Source organism: Capricornis sumatraensis, chromosome 20 (assembly GCF_032405125.1).
Source record: "Capricornis sumatraensis isolate serow.1 chromosome 20, serow.2, whole genome shotgun sequence".
NCBI classification, from domain to species: Eukaryota; Metazoa; Chordata; class Mammalia; order Artiodactyla; family Bovidae; genus Capricornis; species Capricornis sumatraensis.
This window is the reverse complement of record NC_091088.1, coordinates 53,132,061-53,149,359: the sequence shown is the minus strand read 5'-3', so window position 1 is coordinate 53,149,359 and position 17,299 is coordinate 53,132,061. Positions and strand designations below refer to the sequence as shown.

Below are 17,299 nucleotides of genomic sequence, written 5' to 3'. Positions count from 1 at the left end.
CGCGCTCACTCGCCTGGCCTTGGTCAGTCCGCCCGGCGCGGGGTTGGGGAGCTAACCGTTTTGTTGGCCGAGTCCTCCCGCAGTATCCCCAGGGTCGCTCCTCTGGCGCTCCTATTCTAGGTCTGGCGCTTCACATAGCTTCGGAGTGCCGCCACACACGCCGTCCCCGTCCCCTGTCTGGAGCCCAGTCGTCGCAGGTAACAGGCGCGGCCCCAGCCTTGAGGAGGCGGACACGCCCTTCTTCCCTCCCACGCGGAGAGCCGGGATGCCAGAATGTGTTGGGATTCCGGTCTGGTCGCCTCCCTCGGTAGTAGGAGTCTCCGGAGCTCTGCCTTCGACGGGAGTCTCTTAACCACCACGCAGGGGGCGTCCCCTGGAGGCCATGATACCTATAATTTATTCGTTGATCGCACATTCTTAGGGTAATCAGTGTTTGTTGAGTACCTATGGCTGGGGAGATTTTGTTAAAATTTAGTCCACTTGTCGACATAATCAAGGATCCGACCTTTTTTATTGGCATTCCTACTACTCCGTAAGGGGTTACCAAAGAAACTAGCTGGAATTGCAAGGTTCTTTGGTCAGGAAAACCCAGTCAATACCCTTCCCATCTCATCCTTCCTTCCAAGAAGATGCTGAATGAGACTGAGCTGGGAAGTATATATTTCTTCTTCCTGGGCGAGGGGCAGAGGGTGATTCATTTGCTCATTCATTCAACAAAAATGTATTAGACACCTACTTCATGCCAGCTTGGGTGATTGATGATCAGGACAGGGGAGAAATCAAGATAGATTCGGTTCCTACCCTCAAGGAACCGAAGTCCACACCACCATCGGAAGGTGATAATCTAAAGCAATACTGTCTAATAGAAGTATAATGCAAGCCAAATCTGCAACTTTAAAATTTACATTAAAAAAGAAATAGGTGGAATTTTATTAATTTAAGCCAGTATATCTAAAATAAGATGTTTAATGAAAAAAGGTTTACATCGCTTCAGTTTTAAAATTTAAGTTAATTAAAACTGTGAGGCATTAACAAAAATATTCATTTGTGGCATGGGTTATAGCAAAAGGCTGGAACCTGCCCAATTTCTATTAATGGACGTTAGATAAATAAACGATAGTTCAGCCAGACAATGGAGTAGCATGCAGCTGACAACTGTTGAAAAATGAGACAGAACTGTATATTTTAATATGAGTTAATCTTTAAGATTATTAAGTGAGAAAAATGCAATGTATAGCACCTGGGCTTCCCTGGTGGCTCAGCGGTAAAGAATCCACCTGCCAATGTAGGAGACACGGGTTCAGTCCCTGGGTCTGAAAGATCCCCTGGAGAAGGAAATGGCAACCAGCCCCAGTATTCTTCCCTGGGAAATCCCATGGACAGAGGAGCCTGACAGGCTAGAGTCCATGGGATTGCAAAAGAATCTGACATGACTTAGTGACTAAACAACAATATAGCATACTAATGTTTGTGTAAGAAAAGTAGTATTTTTCCACATACATCTTTGTGTGTCTACAGAACACCTGTAGAAAGACAACTAAGAGTTACCTTTCTGAAGGGGAAATAGGACAAGTGACTTTCTTTTCAGTATATGTTCCTTAGTGTGTTTTGTTAGTATGTTATGTTCCATGTCCATTCTGTGACTTAGCTATCAATTAGTGGAGGATGATAGCTAAGCCACAGAATTATTGTATAGTATTAAAACAATATATGTAAAATACCTAGCTACCACTTACTACCTTAATCATTCCTGGATGCTATCACTACTCCCATGCTGGATGGATAACTCTTTACCCAATAGGAACTTGCTTACCCTGGTAATACATGTTTCTCAGCCTGGAAAATTGTTTCTTTCCATAAAGTGTGTTAAATGTATTCCAGTCCAGCCCTAGCTGTGACATCACTTATAAGACCAGAGTAGTAGTCCCAGGCCTTGGGGACAGACTTCAGCTCTTTATTAGAAATGTCATTCAGAAAAAAAGAGAAAAAAACAGAGTAGGCCGAGATTGCCCTTTGGCTTTCCAGTCCCTCTGACTTTACAGTCAGCTGATGCCAGCTGGGCTTTCTGCATCGCTGTCCCCAAACATAAGAGCCACCTGCAAGGCTATAGGATCCATGCAGGGCTTTACCTTACAGCGTGGAGCACACATCACTATCCTTTAGGGTGGCCAGTTTTCCCTGTTACACATACTCAACAATACTTTGTTCTTTTCCCTCTTAAACAGGGCCCAACAGTGACATGGAGTGCAGTGCCCCCTAGAGTCATTTCTCTGTATTACAAAGGCAGGGCTCACAGGATGCTGGCCTTTCATCCCACCACCAACAGAACACTGTACCTTGGAATGGACTGCAGTTAAGAAAAAGGATGTGGTGACAGCATCAGTGTCCAATAATAGACCTAATCTGTCTCTGTAGTCAGTATTACATACCATATCTCGGCCCCCACATACTGACTCCCCTAGGTTGGCTGCATGACTTCCCATTAGATCATCTTTCGGTTATCAAGATATGAAAAAGTCAAAATCGTTGGGCTTAAGCTGAATGCTTAAGCTGAAGCTCACTGCGGACTTGCTTTTAAGAACAGGTAATGGGATTAGGGAATCAAAGTGGAAGATTATAGGAGAGGGTTTCCTCTAAGGAGACCAGTGTATAAGATGGGAGAAAGTGGCAAAAGAACAACAAAAAAACAGGGAATTCCCTGGCATTCCAGTGGTTAGGACTTGGTGCTTCCACTGCAGGGGGCACACATTTGATCCCTGGTTGGGGAACTAAGATCCCACAAAAAAGATGAACAAACAAAACTTCCCAAAATAACAACAGACAGAGGTTTGGGGGTTGGAGGACTTCTTTCTTACTAACCTCCAAAGAATATCCCCCGAAGGGTCCCAGCCACTTGCTTTTTATAGGCTGGTCGAGAGAAGCTGAACCCAGAGGAGGTATTAGGAAAAATGGAAACGTATGGCAGTGACAGCAGATTTGTTGACTTCAAGCGACCACTCTCAGTAGCTCTGGGGCCTCAAGAAGGAACTGGGGGGGGGGGGCGGGTGTAGTTCTGAGCTATGGAGCCCTGGCCTGAAGGGGCCACCCACCAATCCATTTCAGCAGGTCACAATGGCTCCTCAAAGGCGGTCAGCAAGTGCAGGGTCACAGGGAAACAGAATGGAAAAAGATATACAGCAGGAGGGCAGAGCGCAGCTTTTGGGAGAGAAGAAACACAGGATGCTCATATCTGAAAGCCCCCATCAGTGGGATTTAGCCTCAGCTGGGAGAACCTCCTGCTTCTCTGAAAGGACAGGAGAATCCTGAACTGTGGGTTGAGTTTCAGTCTTGAGCCTACCGTGTGTAGCTCTGTTTGCATCCTTTACCTCTCTGAATTCACATTTTTTAGCCATACAATGGAGGTGACGGGATCTGCCTCTCAGAATTCTTTCGCGAACTCATGAAGTGATTGATGTGGGTTTTTTTTTGGGGGGGGGGGCTCTTACCCACCCTACACATGAGATGATGATAAGCTTTTCCTGCTGCTCCCCCTGCCCCAGATCCAGCCATCATGTCTCTGTGGAAACACACAGTCTAGGCTTAACCATGCCAGAGGGTGGGTTTTGCTGACCTTACCTCAGGATGCCCCGGCCAAATGACCTGGAATTCCAAGAGTTCTCCAAACCACCAGTTCCCAGACTTTAAGATTGGCTGTTTAAAACTCAATTTTGGGTCCTACCCTTATGACTTTACAATTTAGTAGGTTGAGGGTTCAGTTCAGTTCAGTTCAGTCGCTCAGTCATGTCTGACTCTGTGACCCCATGAATCGCAGCATGCCCTGTCCATCACCAACTCCCAGAGCTCACTCAGACTCGTCCATCGAGTCAGTGATGCCATCCAGCCATCTCATCCTCTGTCATCCCCTTCTCCTCCTGCCCCCAATCCCTCCCAGCATCAGGGTCTTTTCCAATGAGTCAACTCTTCACATGAGGTGGCCAAAGTACTGGAGTTTCAGCTTTAGCATCATTCCTTCCAAAGAAATACCAGGGCTCATCTCCTTCAGAATAGACTGGTTGGATCTCCTTGCAGTCCAAGGGACTCTCGAGAGTCTTCTCCAACACCACAGTTCAAAAGCATCAATTCTTCGGCGCTCAGCCTCCTAACATGTTTCTAGGTGATGTTGATGCTGCTGTCCTGAGGATTGCCCTTTGGGGACTACTTCTTTTTTAAAGTCCACCAGTTTTCCTTCATCTGGCAGGTGCAAGGATGGCTTCCACTGCCCCCTGCTGGCCAGACTATAAATTTAGCTATGATGTTTCCAGAGCAACTGAAAAGTACAAAGTACAGGTTGGGAGGAAATAACTACTTCTCTATAGAACCAAACCAGCCTAAAAACAGCAGTCATGATTGTCTGTTGCTTCAGAGTATACTTTAAAAGGTATTCACAGGAATTATCTTCTTTGATCCTTGCAACAATCCTGTGAAGTAGGCGAGACTGGCATTTTCATATTATCAATACAAATAAGGAAAACAAGTCCATCGTCAGACCAGTAATGATAGACTCCTTGACAAAGGAGACTTGTTAAAAGTAGGCTTTATTCACATCCAGTCAGAAAAAGTAGAGGTTTATCCTCACGAAGGCTAGAGAGAAGGGAATGGGAGGAAGAAGATGAATAGCAGATGTATCACACACAAGAAAGTGACTTGATTCCACAAGCCTGGGAAAGCCTGCATGGCTGAATGACTGGATTCTTTCTCCAGCTGGACTACGTGGGGCTGACTCTTAGTCCTAGGCGCCTTTTATCTTGATTTCCTGTTTCAGGAGTCTAACTTAAACGTCCACTGAGTCACCTAGGGAGCTCGTTACAATGGAAGGACTCAGGATCCCACTGCCATGGTTCGGCTTCAGTACCTGAAAGTGAAAGTGAAAGTCACTCAGTCGTGTCCAACTCTTTGCGACCCCATGGATTATACAGTCCGTGGAATTCTCCAGGCCAGAATACTGGAGTGGATAGCCTTTCCCTTCTCCAGAGGATCTTCTCAACCCAGGGATCAAACCCAGTGCAGGTCTCCCACATTGCAGGTGGATTCTTTACCAGCTGAGCCTACCAGGAAAGCCCAAGAATACTGGAGTGGGTAACCTATCCCTTCTACAGCAGATTTTCCTGACCCAGGAATCAAACTTGGGTCTCCTGCATTGCAGGTGAATTCTTTACCAACTGAGCTATCAGGGAAGCCCTCAGTACCTAAGGATCTGCATTTTAAGACGAACCTCTCCCCCAGGAATCATGGTGTAGGTGGTCACGGGACCACACTTTGGGAACTACTAGTCCTTGCAAAAAGCTCTCTTGACAGCCCACCACGAACAAAGAATAACTATTTGCCGGTGATGGTATTCCTTTCCAGCCTCTTTAGGTTTCTCTGCTTCCTTCTCCTAGAATATCCTATTGGATCTGACAGCCCATGCTAAGATTCAAGCTCCATTTCCTTTATTTATGCTCTCCAAGCCTCAGTTTTCTCAAATGAGATAATATCTACCTCCCTGGGCTATTGTTGTTCAGTCACTCAGTCATTTCCAACTGTGACCCCATGGACTGCAGCACACCAGGCTTCCCTGTCCTTCACCATCTCCCAGAGCTTGCTCAAATTCATGTCATTGAGTCAGTGATGCCATTCAACCACCTCGTCCTCTGTCGTCCCCTTCTCCTCCTAAGAACGTATGTCTTATGCATAGTTCTTGACTTTCAAAAAGTGTCCAATAAGCATGAGTTCATGGCTCTGGACTTCTGGTTTCCAGCTCTCAAAAAGCAGCAGTGGCTAAGCTGGCCTCTTTCAGATTCCCACCGGTTTTTAAACAACAGTCCTGAGGAAGACCAGCAGATAATCGACGTGATGACTTCTCCCAGACTCATCCCCCTGTGGAAGGACTTTAAATACCTTCTAAGTGATATGATACAGAAAAGCAAGGTAATGTATATGTAGGACAGACATGTTATTGGCCCCTGTCTGTTAGAACAGTTATGAGCCTTTTAGAGGAGCATAGATCATCTATGGAAAGAGGAAGCAGGCAGGGAAAATCATAAGGACAACTATCCCCATAGCAGGAAGTAGGCCATCAACTTCCAAGTGAGCCTAGAGACCTTTTGCTGGGACATTTTGATAGTGAGAGGTGAACACTTTGGAGCACTATCAGAAGAACTTACCCTCTGGGAATAGAGATTCTTCTAGATGAGAAGGAAGAAGGCACGAGAGAGAACATTTTCCAACCTCAGGTTTGCTGTGGTTTGGCTCTTTGTAGAAGGATGCCAGGTGCATGTTTCATAGCATATGCTTTATCACCATGGGATCATTTATACACATGTGTGTATGTATGTGTGTATAGATAGGTTATTGTCCTCTGTCAAATTTAAAGGCCAGGTAGCATGTCCTAAAAGTCTTACTTAGTGCAATTTTAGGCTTTAATAAAGCTGCACTGACTTTTGGGACACCCTGTTACTTTACATGTGGGCATATGGCAGTGTACTTGCCTTGATAATCTGTTAAATGTTTCTTTCATGACATATGTACCCTATTAGACAGAAGGGAAAATGTTCAAGGATGGGTATAGCTAACTTCACATTGGAAGGAATATCAGTTTCCCCCGATGCGACATAGACCCTACAGTGGTTTGGTTCCGTCTTGTGTTGAGGGCTTTGTTCCCTGCTTGTGTGGTGCAGGTGTCCCACAGGTGATAAACTGCATGTGTGGGTGTCACAGGAGTGATCCTTGGGGCGGGGGCAGAACTTTGACAATGGTTTCGATTGTGACTTGCGTGAGAATATATTTATTGTATGTGTGGTTCTGGTCTCTGAGTTTAATGCCATGCCTCTTCCCAGCAAAATTTAGATGACCCGAAGACTGATGTAGTTGTGTTGAGTGACCGGTCCCAGATCCTGTTCAAAGAGTCTCGCCATCCTCAAAACATGCCGCTTATATGCTACTACTTCAGTGACGTCCACTTCTTTTCTTCCCTCTCTTGGGTGACAACAATCACAAAAGAAATACAGGTAGAAGTCCCCAGTCTTTCTTCTCCTTAGCCCATTCTAAGTGGGGGCCATGGCCATGTAACTTTTGACCCTAGATTAATCCAGGAAGATATACCCCTTGAGTGAACATGATCTGGACCCAGGACTCCTCCTTCATCCTTTCTCCTGTTACCATCTCCATGTTGAGTAGATTTTATTCTTCTCCTAAAGTAGGCCAAGGTTAGGGAAAGAGTCCTAGGTTTCCTGATTTTACAGTATTTCTACTTCCTCAAACCAGTGGGTAAAGTCACTCTAGGATCTTCCAACTTCTCCTTAGCAAGAGAAAAATAGCTGACTCTTCTGCCCTTTCCTCTTCTACTACCTATCCTAGATAGTTTCCATTTTATTCTCTCTCAGGCTGTAGTATGGATGAAAAGCAAGACTGAGGACATGGTGGAGAAGAGAACGTTCTCCATGACAGATCGGCTGCCACCCATCCAGTCCATGGTCCACACAGGTTCCTTTCATATCCTTGTGGTCTACTGTGGTGACCTGCTCCTGCGGCTCTTTGGGGACCATCTTCGGTCATTCAAATCCCTGGGGGTAGTACCCTGTCGCTTTAACATCACCTGCCTCTGCTATGACCCAGAAATGAAGATGCTTCTGTCGGGAATCCTGGGGGCAGTGGTCACCTGGACCATTGAGAGCAGCGGCAGGGGTCTCCAAATAGCCCACATGGTCGCCCTGCCTGGTGACGAGTTGGTCCATGACATCGTGCTGAATGGCCCCAACAGCTCCCTGATTGCCATGTGCGAGAATGTAGTGAGGGTCCTGGCGCGCCAGGGCCATGGCCTCCTGGCAGAGGTGAAGAAGTTCTCTTCCACCATCAGTGGCTCCTCGATCACCTGCTGCTTCACTTGTTCTGAGCAGGGCTTTCTTTACGCTGGAAACAAGACTGGGGAGATCCAAGTGTGGAACCTCAATTGGGGCCACTCCCTCCACACTTTCAAGGCCCACTTCTCTTCGGTGGTCTGTATCCGCAGCCAGCCAGAAGCCCACACCCTGCTCACAGCTGGCCGGGAAGGCATAATCAAAGAGTGGAACCTGACTTCAGGCAATCTGCTACGGCGGCTTGAACTGGGCGAGGAGCTGTATCAGCTCCAGTTTATCGATGGCACCACTTTCTTCTGCCAGACTACCCACTCTTTCTCCTTGCGCAGCCTGCCCTTCTTCTATAGCCTCTTCAATGTCTGTGGCTCTGCTCCCCTGCAGGTGCGCCGGGTCCACTGTGGCAGTAACTGGTTCCGGATCCTGTGCACCACCGAGGATGGCCTGCTGCGCTTCGTGTCTCCGCTAACGGGGAATCTCCTGGTCATCACCTGGCCCTTCTCAATTCTGGACCAGGCCACGGATTGGGCCTACGACCCCAATAAAGAGGAGCTGTTTGTAGCAACAGGCAGCCCAGACGTGCTGGTCTTTGACACCACCCGCTCCCCTTGCATGGCCAAGTATCTCTTATGCACCTCACCAGATTCTCAGGACCTGGTACAGTGCCTGGCTTATGGGCACTTTCATCTGGGCCGGGGTCTAGAAGGACTGATGTTCTCTGGATACCAGAGCGGTGTGATTAGAGTGCTCTCCCAGCACAGCTGTGCCCGTATTGAGACATACATTCACTTTGGGTCTGTCTTAGCCCTCTCTACATTGCCCGGAGGGCTCTCTGGTAGCCGAGAAAACTCTTTGCTCTGTTCCTATGGAATGGATGACTACATACACCTCTCAGAAGCTGTGCTTGAAGGGGTCAGAGTGAAACTGCGGACCCTTGCCAGCATTCTCTGCAGCTGTCAGCTAACACACTTGATACTCTTGCCCAAGTCAGTGGGTGCTATCACCCAGACTAACTGCCTGCGTCTCTGGAAGTTCCATGACTTTCTGTCTTCTGGCTCACAGGATGGCTCAACGTTCATAGAGACCTTGCCTTTGCACCAGTGCACCATCATCTCTTTTGATGTCTGCCTGTCCCTGAGTCTTTTTGTCACAGGTGGCAGTGATGGCTCTGTCCGGATCTGGAACTTCCATGGGAGACTCATAGCCATGTTGGACTCATCACTGCATTTTGGCCCACTCTGCTTTGCAAATGACCGGGGTGACCTGCTTGTAACTTTCAACCAGAGTCTTTATCTGGTGTCCTGTTTAAAGCTGCTTCCTGCAACCCTGCTGGTTCACCTCCCCCTTATGGGTCTGACAGATGAAGTGCTCGAAGTCCCTAAGCCTTTCATACCAAGCTTCTTCTTCTCCTTCGAGACCATGTTTGTGCCCAAATATATCTACCCTGGACACGGGCAGCAGCAACTGGTGGGTCTGGAGAGTCTTGTCAATCATCGAGCCATTGCCTTTGATCATAATGTGCCACATGTCATTGAAGAAGATGAGCAAGGGAGCCCTGTGCTACTCTCTTCCTTCAAACATGATTCCAGGTGTAAGGAAGTTGATGTGTCGCAGGTGAAAAAACCACCTTATTTCCATTATGTGCTTCCTCCCCAGCTACAGCTGACTACCTGGGATGAACTCAACCCCTATCAGATACTGCGGTGCTACTTTGGTCACGGGCGGGAATGGCTCTTGGCTCCAGATTGCTACATCCCTAACTCGGTGATCCGGGCCCGTCTCTGGCCAGAGGGCAGCCCGATATACCTGCAGTGCAGCCTGCACTCACCCGTGCGGGAGCTGGAATGGGACAAGTCTCAACAATTCTTCTTCTGGCACAGCCGGGCAAGAGCTATAAGCGATGCAGAACAATACATACATGAAAAGGAAGATGAAGACTTCCTCCTTACAAGAGCGTCCAAGGATATCACTTACACCGTTCTTACAGACTCAGCAAACCGCAGTTGGCTGGGGAAAAAGATGAGTGAAATTGCTATCAATAGCATGATAGAGACGATTCTCAGTATTCTAATCCATGCTACTCCACTGAAGTACCAGTGCTGTATTGGTGCCCTCGGGCAGATCTTTGCCTCTTACCAGGTGTCTCCTCCCCTGCGCTCTGAAACAGCCCACCGTCTATTGGATGATACAACCAATTCCAACCCACTGATTCGAGAGCTGGCCTGGGAAGGGCTGAAGCGTCTAGGAATGATTACTCATCTCTTTGCCGTGCCTCTGGCCCAAGGACTAATGGACAAAGATGACAGAGTGAGGAATAAGACCCTGAGCCTCATGGCTGACACTGGAGTCCATTCTAAGACTTCACTCTTGAACTTGGTCCAGAATCGAGATACTTTCCGGGAGATGCAGTAAGTTCTTTGTGCCTTCCTATGTTCTTTACTAGCTTCTGATTTTCTTCTTCCTCTTCCCCATTTCCCCCTTCCCTTCCTTCACTGTCTCTTCATCTCTGTTCATGAGCTCTTTTTTCCTTGTTCATAGTCTTTTCCCATTCCTAGACTATCTGATGATCCCCTAAGTGCCCACTTCTTTCTCCATTTCTTTTCCTGTTCCTGTTTGTCCCCTGCCTCTTTAAGAACCCCTTTCACCCTTTTCTCCTACCTCGGAAGCCCCCATACAGGTCACTTCATTCATTGCCATCTTGACTTCCTAGACTTTTTCTTTCTTCTTGGCCATCATTTCCTTTAAATATGCTGTCTCTGTGAGTTACATTGCCCAGTTTCCTGCCAGTTCTATAACAGTTCTTTACTTCTTGTCTCCCTCTTGTCCCTGATTCAGCATGGTTCTTTCTCTCCTTTGACTTTCATAGGCAGGAGATGGTTGGGGATGAAACCTTGGACCGTCTGCTGGGACTACGAGCCCCAGATCTCCAAATCCTTCATACTCAAGTGGCACAGCGATTGAATGAAAACCTGACCTTATACCAGGGTGATGAAAAGCCTACTTTTACTTTAGATGTCTCAGAGGCATCTGAACTTACTGCTCTTTCCAAGGAAACTGATACTGTCCCTGAAGAACCTGAAGCTGCCTTCAAGCACAGCAAAGGCCCAAGACGGGGCCGGCCAGTAGTCAGAAAGCACAGTATGTATGGGGTAATCTGATTCATGCCTCAGGGTCCCCAAGAGGCAGGGCAGTTAGGGCTAAAGTGAGACAAGAGGTATCAGAGAAGAACAGAGATAAGTAAAAAGATCCTTTCACAGAAAAGAACCCTCCTAGGAAGGATCCACCCAAATTAAGAGGGACCCCAAAACCTATCTGTAGGACTCAGCAGAGGTGGAGTGGAGGGGGGAAGAGGGAAGGAAGGCACTGGGGATAAAGCAAGGAGAAGGCCTTCTTGTTAAAGGCCTCAGCCCCCTCTGTCACTACTTCTGTTACGGCAGTTCATCTTAGCTCAGTTGGGAAGGGTGTTATCTAAGCCTCCCATGCTTTCCTTATCTGCATTTCCTGATTTTCCCTATAGCCCGAAAATTTTTGCGGAGCCTCAAGAAGCTCAAAGAAACTGTCACAGAGCCAGGTCCCTTAGAGGATGAAGGTGATCAGAGTGAACCTGCACCCACTGAGGTGGAGGAGGCTAAATCTTCAGCCTCCAGTATACTAAAGGTTGCAAAAGATGATGAACAAGAATCTTCAGAGGTAGATGCCTCAAAGGATCACGTGGCCTTGACCATGAAGATGTTGAGGAAGACACGTGACAAAAGAAGCCGGAAATCAGTATCTCAGAAAACCATAAAGAGGCGCAAAAGAAAAGTAACAGACGCTGAAGTTACACATGAGGGATTTCCACATACTGGAAAGACAGACTTAATTATGAAGCCACTGCAAATCACAGGGCGGGGTGCCTCTGGAGCTCCTGGCCTCAGGTCTAGAGATAGCTCGATGTGGCGGGATGACCTGTGTCGTCTTATGACCCTGAGGATATCTGGTTCCCAGACAAAAATGTTAGAAGCTCTCAACAATGAGCTAGTGACCACGGCTCAGGAGATGCTGGCTGATCGACGGCCCAGCTGGGAGCTCTTTCAGGAGATCTGCCCCCTGCTGAAGAAAGACAGTGAGGAACTGCTTGAGGACCTTGACTGGGATGTAGCCTGGCCAGAGGAGAAACCAGTTTTTATTCACGGATCAGCAATTAGAGAGGACATGATGATCAGAGACATGGAAGAGGAGACAATAGAGACACAAGAGCAAAAGACAGAAAAGGACCTGCAGGACCTGCAGGAAACCCACGTGAGTCCAAAAAAAGGCAAGAAAAAGAAAGTTCTTTTTGCAGAACCAGACCTAAGCAAGGGAAAACGAATATCAAAGAAAGAAGAGAAGAAATCCTCTAAGCCTTCTAAACAGAGGAAAGCAGTCCAGCAGGAGATAAAAGTGGATAAAAAAGAGAGGAAGATAGCCAAAGAAGAGAGGGGCATGGGTCAGGAAGTGGAGGAGGTGGCCAAATTAAAGGAGAAAGTGGTTGAGCAAGAAAGAAGGCCACTTAAAGATGAGATAAAACTGTCTTGGCAGGAGTGGAAGAAGTCCTGGGATCAATGGAAAAATGCTTTCGGTGAGACAAGGATATCGTGGGATGAATGGAAGGAAACATGGGAAAGCCAGAGTCATCAGGAAGAGGAGCAACTACTTGAGGAGGAAGAGAAGCTGCTCCCGGATGCAGAAGAGGGACAAGTCAGAAGGGACAAGATGAAGCGGACATGGAATGAATGGTCACAGATCTGGGAAAAGATGTCAGCCAAGGCCAGGAAGAAGATGTTGGCGACTCAGGAGGAAGTGACTCTGGAGGAAGAACCACCTCAGGAGCGGGAAGAACCACCTCAGGAGCGGGAAGAAGAAGCAGAAGCAACAGCAGCAGCAGCAGCAGAAGAAGAAGAAGAAGCACCAGTGACAGAAGAGCAGAGGCAGATCCACCAAGAATACAAACAGGCCCAGGTTGAGCAAAAACGGGCCCAGGCTGAAAGAAGACGGGCCCAAGAAGAGAGGAAGCTGGCTCAGGAAGAGGAGAAGCTAGCACAGGAAGAGAGGAGACTAGCCCAGGAAGAGAGAAAAATGGCCCAAGTGTATGAGAAACTGGTTGAGAAAGACAGGAAAATGGTCCAGATGGAGAGGAAGCTTATCCAGAATGAGGAAAAACTAGCCCAAACAGAGGAAATGCTGAGCCAGGATGCAGAGAAATTGGCCCAGCAAAGGAAGAGACTAGCCAAGAAACTGGAGAAACTGGCCCGAGAAGAAGAGAACATAGCAAAGAAAGGAGGGAAGCTAGCTGAGGTCAAGAAGATAATGATGCAGAAACTAGATAAACTGTCCCAGAAAGAGCTAGATCTAGCATGGCAAGAAAAGGAACTAGCCCAGGAATTGGAGGATCTGACCTGGGAAGAGGAGGAACTGGCTTTGAAAGAAGAGGAACTGAATCAGGAAGAGGAGGAACTGATCAATGAAGGGGGCAGGCTGGATCAGGAAGAGATGACACTGGCATCTCAAGAAGAGAAACTGGATGCAGAAGAGAAAGCAGTGATCCAGGAGGAAGAACTGCTGGTCCAGGAGAAGAGGAGACTGGCCCAGGACAAACAAAATCTGTCTGAGGAAAAGGAAGGACTTGATCAGAAAAGGGAGCAACTGATGGAGAATAAGCATAAATTGGCCCAGGAAGAAAAGCTGCTAATCCAAGAAGAGAAAGAACTAGCCCAAGACAAGGTAAAACTTCCTGGAGAAGAGGAAAAACTTACCGAGAAGAGGGAGCAACTGATGGAGAAAAAGCAGAAACTGGCCCAAGAGGAAGAGCTACTGATCCAGGAAGAGAAGAAACTGGCCCAGAACATGGAAACACTGCCAGTGAAGGAGGCAAAACTTGCCCAGAAAAGGGAGAAATTGATCAAGAATAAGCAGAAACTGGCCCAGGAGAAGACTAAGCTTATCCAGAACATGGAAGAACTTCCCAACGCCAAAGAAATACTGGCCTGGAGGCAAAAGAATCTGGCCCAGGAGAAGGAGAAACTGGCTCAGGAGAAGGTGAAATTGGCTCAGAGGAGGGAAACCTTAATCCAGCTCCAAGAAAGCCTCATCCAGAACAGAAAGAAATCAATCCCTGAGAAGGAGAAACATGACATGTATAAGAATAGGTTGGTTCAGATAGAGAAGAAGCTGATGGAGGAAAAGGAGAAACTCTTCCAGAGGAAGGAGAAACTGGCCACTATAGAGGAGAAACTGACCCAGTTAGAGGGAAGCCTGGCTAAGAAACAGCACAAAGTAGCCCAAGACAAAATGAAATTAGCTGTAGGGAAGAGGGCAGTGTTCCAAGAACTGAACCAGCTCAGAGGTGACTGGTCTATTACCAGGGAAGAAAAGGAACTGGACATGGAAATGAAAATACTGACCTGGGAGAAAGAGACACTGGCTGAGCAAAAGGAAATTCTCTTCAAGGAAGAGACTCAAGAAACTTCCAAAGAGAAAAGACTACCTAAGGATGAACTAGAGCTAATCAAGAGGAAATTGTCACTAGAGGAAAAGATATTGCTCTATGAAGAAAGGATCCTGGCCACAGAGCAAACAGACATGGCCAAAGAAAAACTGGAATTTACCAGAGGAGAGAGAGTATATGCCCAGGAACAAAGGAAGCTAGCCAGGTTACTAAGGAAATTAGCTAAAGGAAGCAAGGGAATTTCCAAGGAACCATTAAAAGTGAGGAGCAAAGTCTTAAAGATACTTCAAGGCCTTATTAAAGAAGAAAGGAAACTAACCCAGGAAGAAATAGAGATGACAAAGTTAAAGAGGTTATTTGTCCTTAAGGAAAGGGAATTGAACGAGGTACAGAATGAACTTGATGCCAAGGAATGGGATTTTTCCGAGGAACAACCAGAAATTACCATAGATGAGAAGAAACTGGCTAAGAGGCAGAGAAGACTAGCCAAGGAAATTAGAAGATTGATAAAGAGAGAGAAAAATGTTACTGAACAAGAAAGCATATTGGCCAGGCAACAGAGAGATGTCATACAGGAAACAGAGGAAGAAGAAACAACAGAGGAAGAAGAGGCAAAGTCATTCCTTAAACATAAGTCAAGAAAAAGAGAAAAGCTAAAGACAGCTGATACACAACAGGAAGAGTTACTCAGTCAAGAGGACGAGGTGAAAAGTGTGAAAAGTGAGGAGAGCTCTTCTGAAGAAATGGAACGCCTGTTAGATGAAATAGAGCAAGAGAGTTTGTCTGAGGAGGAGGAGGAAGAAGAGGAGGAGGAAGAGGAAGAGGAGGAGGAAGAGGAGGAAATGGAAGAGGAGGAGGTGAAGGAGGAGGAAATGGTAGAGGAAGAAGGGAAGGAGAGGAAGAAGAAAAGGAAAAAGAAAAAAAAGAAGAAAGTACAGGAGAAGGAAGAGGGGAAAGAGGAAGTGGTTGAGGAGGAAAGCACAAGTGATGAAGAGATGGAATATTTGAGTGAGAAAGAGGAAGGAGAGGACAGAAGCTTGTTAGAAGAGGTAGACAAGAAAAAAGCAATTTTTAAAAGAGAAAAAATATACAAGTTACTAGAAGAAGGGAAAAAGCACTTAAGAGGAAGAGAAGAAGTCCTTTATATTGAAAAAAGAATCCCTGACATCAAAAGCAGTGCTATAAAACTGGAAAGCCCTCCCAAGCAACTGATCTCAGTCGCTCTGGGGAGCAAAGAGAAGATACCAGAGCCATTGCTAACTAAACAAATATCCTGGGACGATAAGACCATAGCACTTGGGAAGCCTGGAGTATTCCCAGGGGCAGGGTTTACAGATAAACTAGAACTGTTGAAGAAATATAAGCCCATGCCTCTACATGTTTTGGATATAGTTTTGGAGGCCCAGGAGCCTGACTTAGAGACCCCATATTTATCCCACATACTGAGGAAGACCATAGAAGCTCAGAAACTCCAAGGCAAACCGCTAGGGGCCAAGTGGCAGTGGATTCTGCAGCGTCATCCATCTCTGAAGAAACAGAGTGAGGTACAATTACCTTTGTCCAAAATCCTGGCTGAGGAAATCTACCCAGACATCAGTTTCTCAGATGTAGAGTGGATCCACCATGTCCTAGAAAAGATAGAGGCAGGAGAACAGCTTTCCAGGGATAGTTTCCACCAATTGTGCCAGCTTCTCAAAGACCTCACCGCAAAGGAGAACTTAGAGTGGATGCACCTGGCCAAGCTCGAAGCCATCGTGTGCCATCACAAGCAGATCATGGAATCCCGAGGCACATATGTCTCCAAGCCCAGTAAGGAGCCCCTGGGTCCAAAGTACCTGAAAGTGATCCCTCCCATCAAAGGAAGGGAAAAGGAGAGCTGGCTCAAACATCTGGCTGTCTCCACACCAAAGTCTCTGTTAGCTACCAAAGGGATCCCAGACCCGAAGGCTATCAACTGGCATCTTCTGGGAGAGCCTTACCGGAGTGCGCGGGCAAAGCAGATAGCCACTGCTCTCAGGGGGATGGAGATGCGATACTATGATTCTGCCACAAGAGACATTTTCACAGGTGCCCTGGACCCTGTTGAAAAACAAACCCTGGCGCTGATGTTTCAGAAAGACTTCTGGGCTTTTAAGGATAAGGGCAGGTTTGCCAGATTGCCCAAGTTGGAGAAGAAGGCACGACCCATCTCTAAAGTAAAGGAGGAGGTGCCTCTGTGGGAGACATTTGTGGCACTGTACCATGTTCTGCGGATGTTGCAGGAGCGATACGCAAGAGACAGTGCTGCGTGGATGGAACAGTTCAACTGTCTTATGGACCTATACCAGCTCAAGTCTCCTCGAATCCAGAAGCTGATGCAGGACCTGCTACTGAGAAAAGAGCCCCAATTCCAAGAGGTCACTTACAAAGATGCCCTAAGGGCCGTCGAGCTAGCCCCTGGGGAGCGGTTGTTTTACCAACTGCTCTGTGGTGGCTCTCAAGCCCATAAAGAGCCTCTGGCATTCCAGGAGGTGGTTCCCCTCCCCGGGCAGAACAATGTGCATACCATGCTCCCCATGGGCATTGCCCAGTATGGGATCTTAGAGCTTGCCTGGAGGAGCCTGCCGGAAGCTGATTTACACCTAACCAATGAACTGTCCTATGTGGCTGCTCCTACTCTCTGATTTGGGACTGGAGGGGGCGGGACTTTTCATGCCTACCTGGAGAAAGGCCTTGTCACCAGGATCTAGACCTTTACCCCTAGGACTCACAGGGAGGTAGAGCCAGGCCAAAGCTCTTTCCCTGGCCAGTTCCAGAAACTAGCTTTTATACGTGGAATAAAGAGGAGGTTCTCATTTATAACAAGCACCGTGATGGGTCCTTTTTTCTTCAAACATTGCTTCTCTAGGAAGGTAGCCAGGGAGACCAGACACTCACCTACTTCTGAGAGTGGGAAAACTCCCCCAGAGCCAGCAGTACTCAC

At 47.2% G+C, this 17,299-nt stretch overlaps 1 protein-coding gene across 2 annotated transcripts; it reads left to right on the top strand.

Moving 5' to 3' along the window:
* The first annotated feature begins 5,871 nt into the window (after positions 1-5,871).
* On the top strand, positions 5,872-17,000 carry WDR87 (WD repeat domain 87). 2 transcript variants are annotated; one of them, XM_068993488.1, is made up of 6 exons: positions 5,872-5,946; positions 6,855-6,901; positions 7,379-10,279; positions 10,738-11,009; positions 11,389-13,427; positions 13,680-17,000. In XM_068993488.1, exons 1-6 carry the CDS (start codon positions 5,872-5,874, stop codon positions 16,998-17,000), a joined length of 8,655 nt encoding a protein of 2,884 aa, XP_068849589.1. The 2 variants fall into 2 exon arrangements, with proteins under 2 accessions (XP_068849589.1, XP_068849588.1); XM_068993487.1 differs by having other exon boundaries at positions 6,855-7,025; positions 7,401-10,279.
* Positions 17,001-17,299: the final 299 nt, after the last annotated feature.

What these genes read in the sequence shown, in the direction of transcription:
- WDR87 (XM_068993487.1), top strand. Translation starts at nt 5,872, where the DNA reads ATGACTTCTCCCAGACTCATCCCCCTGTGGAAGGACTTTAAATACCTT. An exon ending in ATATGATACAGAAAAGCAAG is followed by an intron (nt 5,947 to 6,854) that starts GTAATGTATATG and finishes GCCTCTTCCCAG; the next exon opens with CAAAATTTAGATGACCCGAA. An exon ending in CAATCACAAAAGAAATACAG is followed by an intron (nt 7,026 to 7,400) that starts GTAGAAGTCCCC and finishes ATTCTCTCTCAG; the next exon opens with GCTGTAGTATGGATGAAAAG.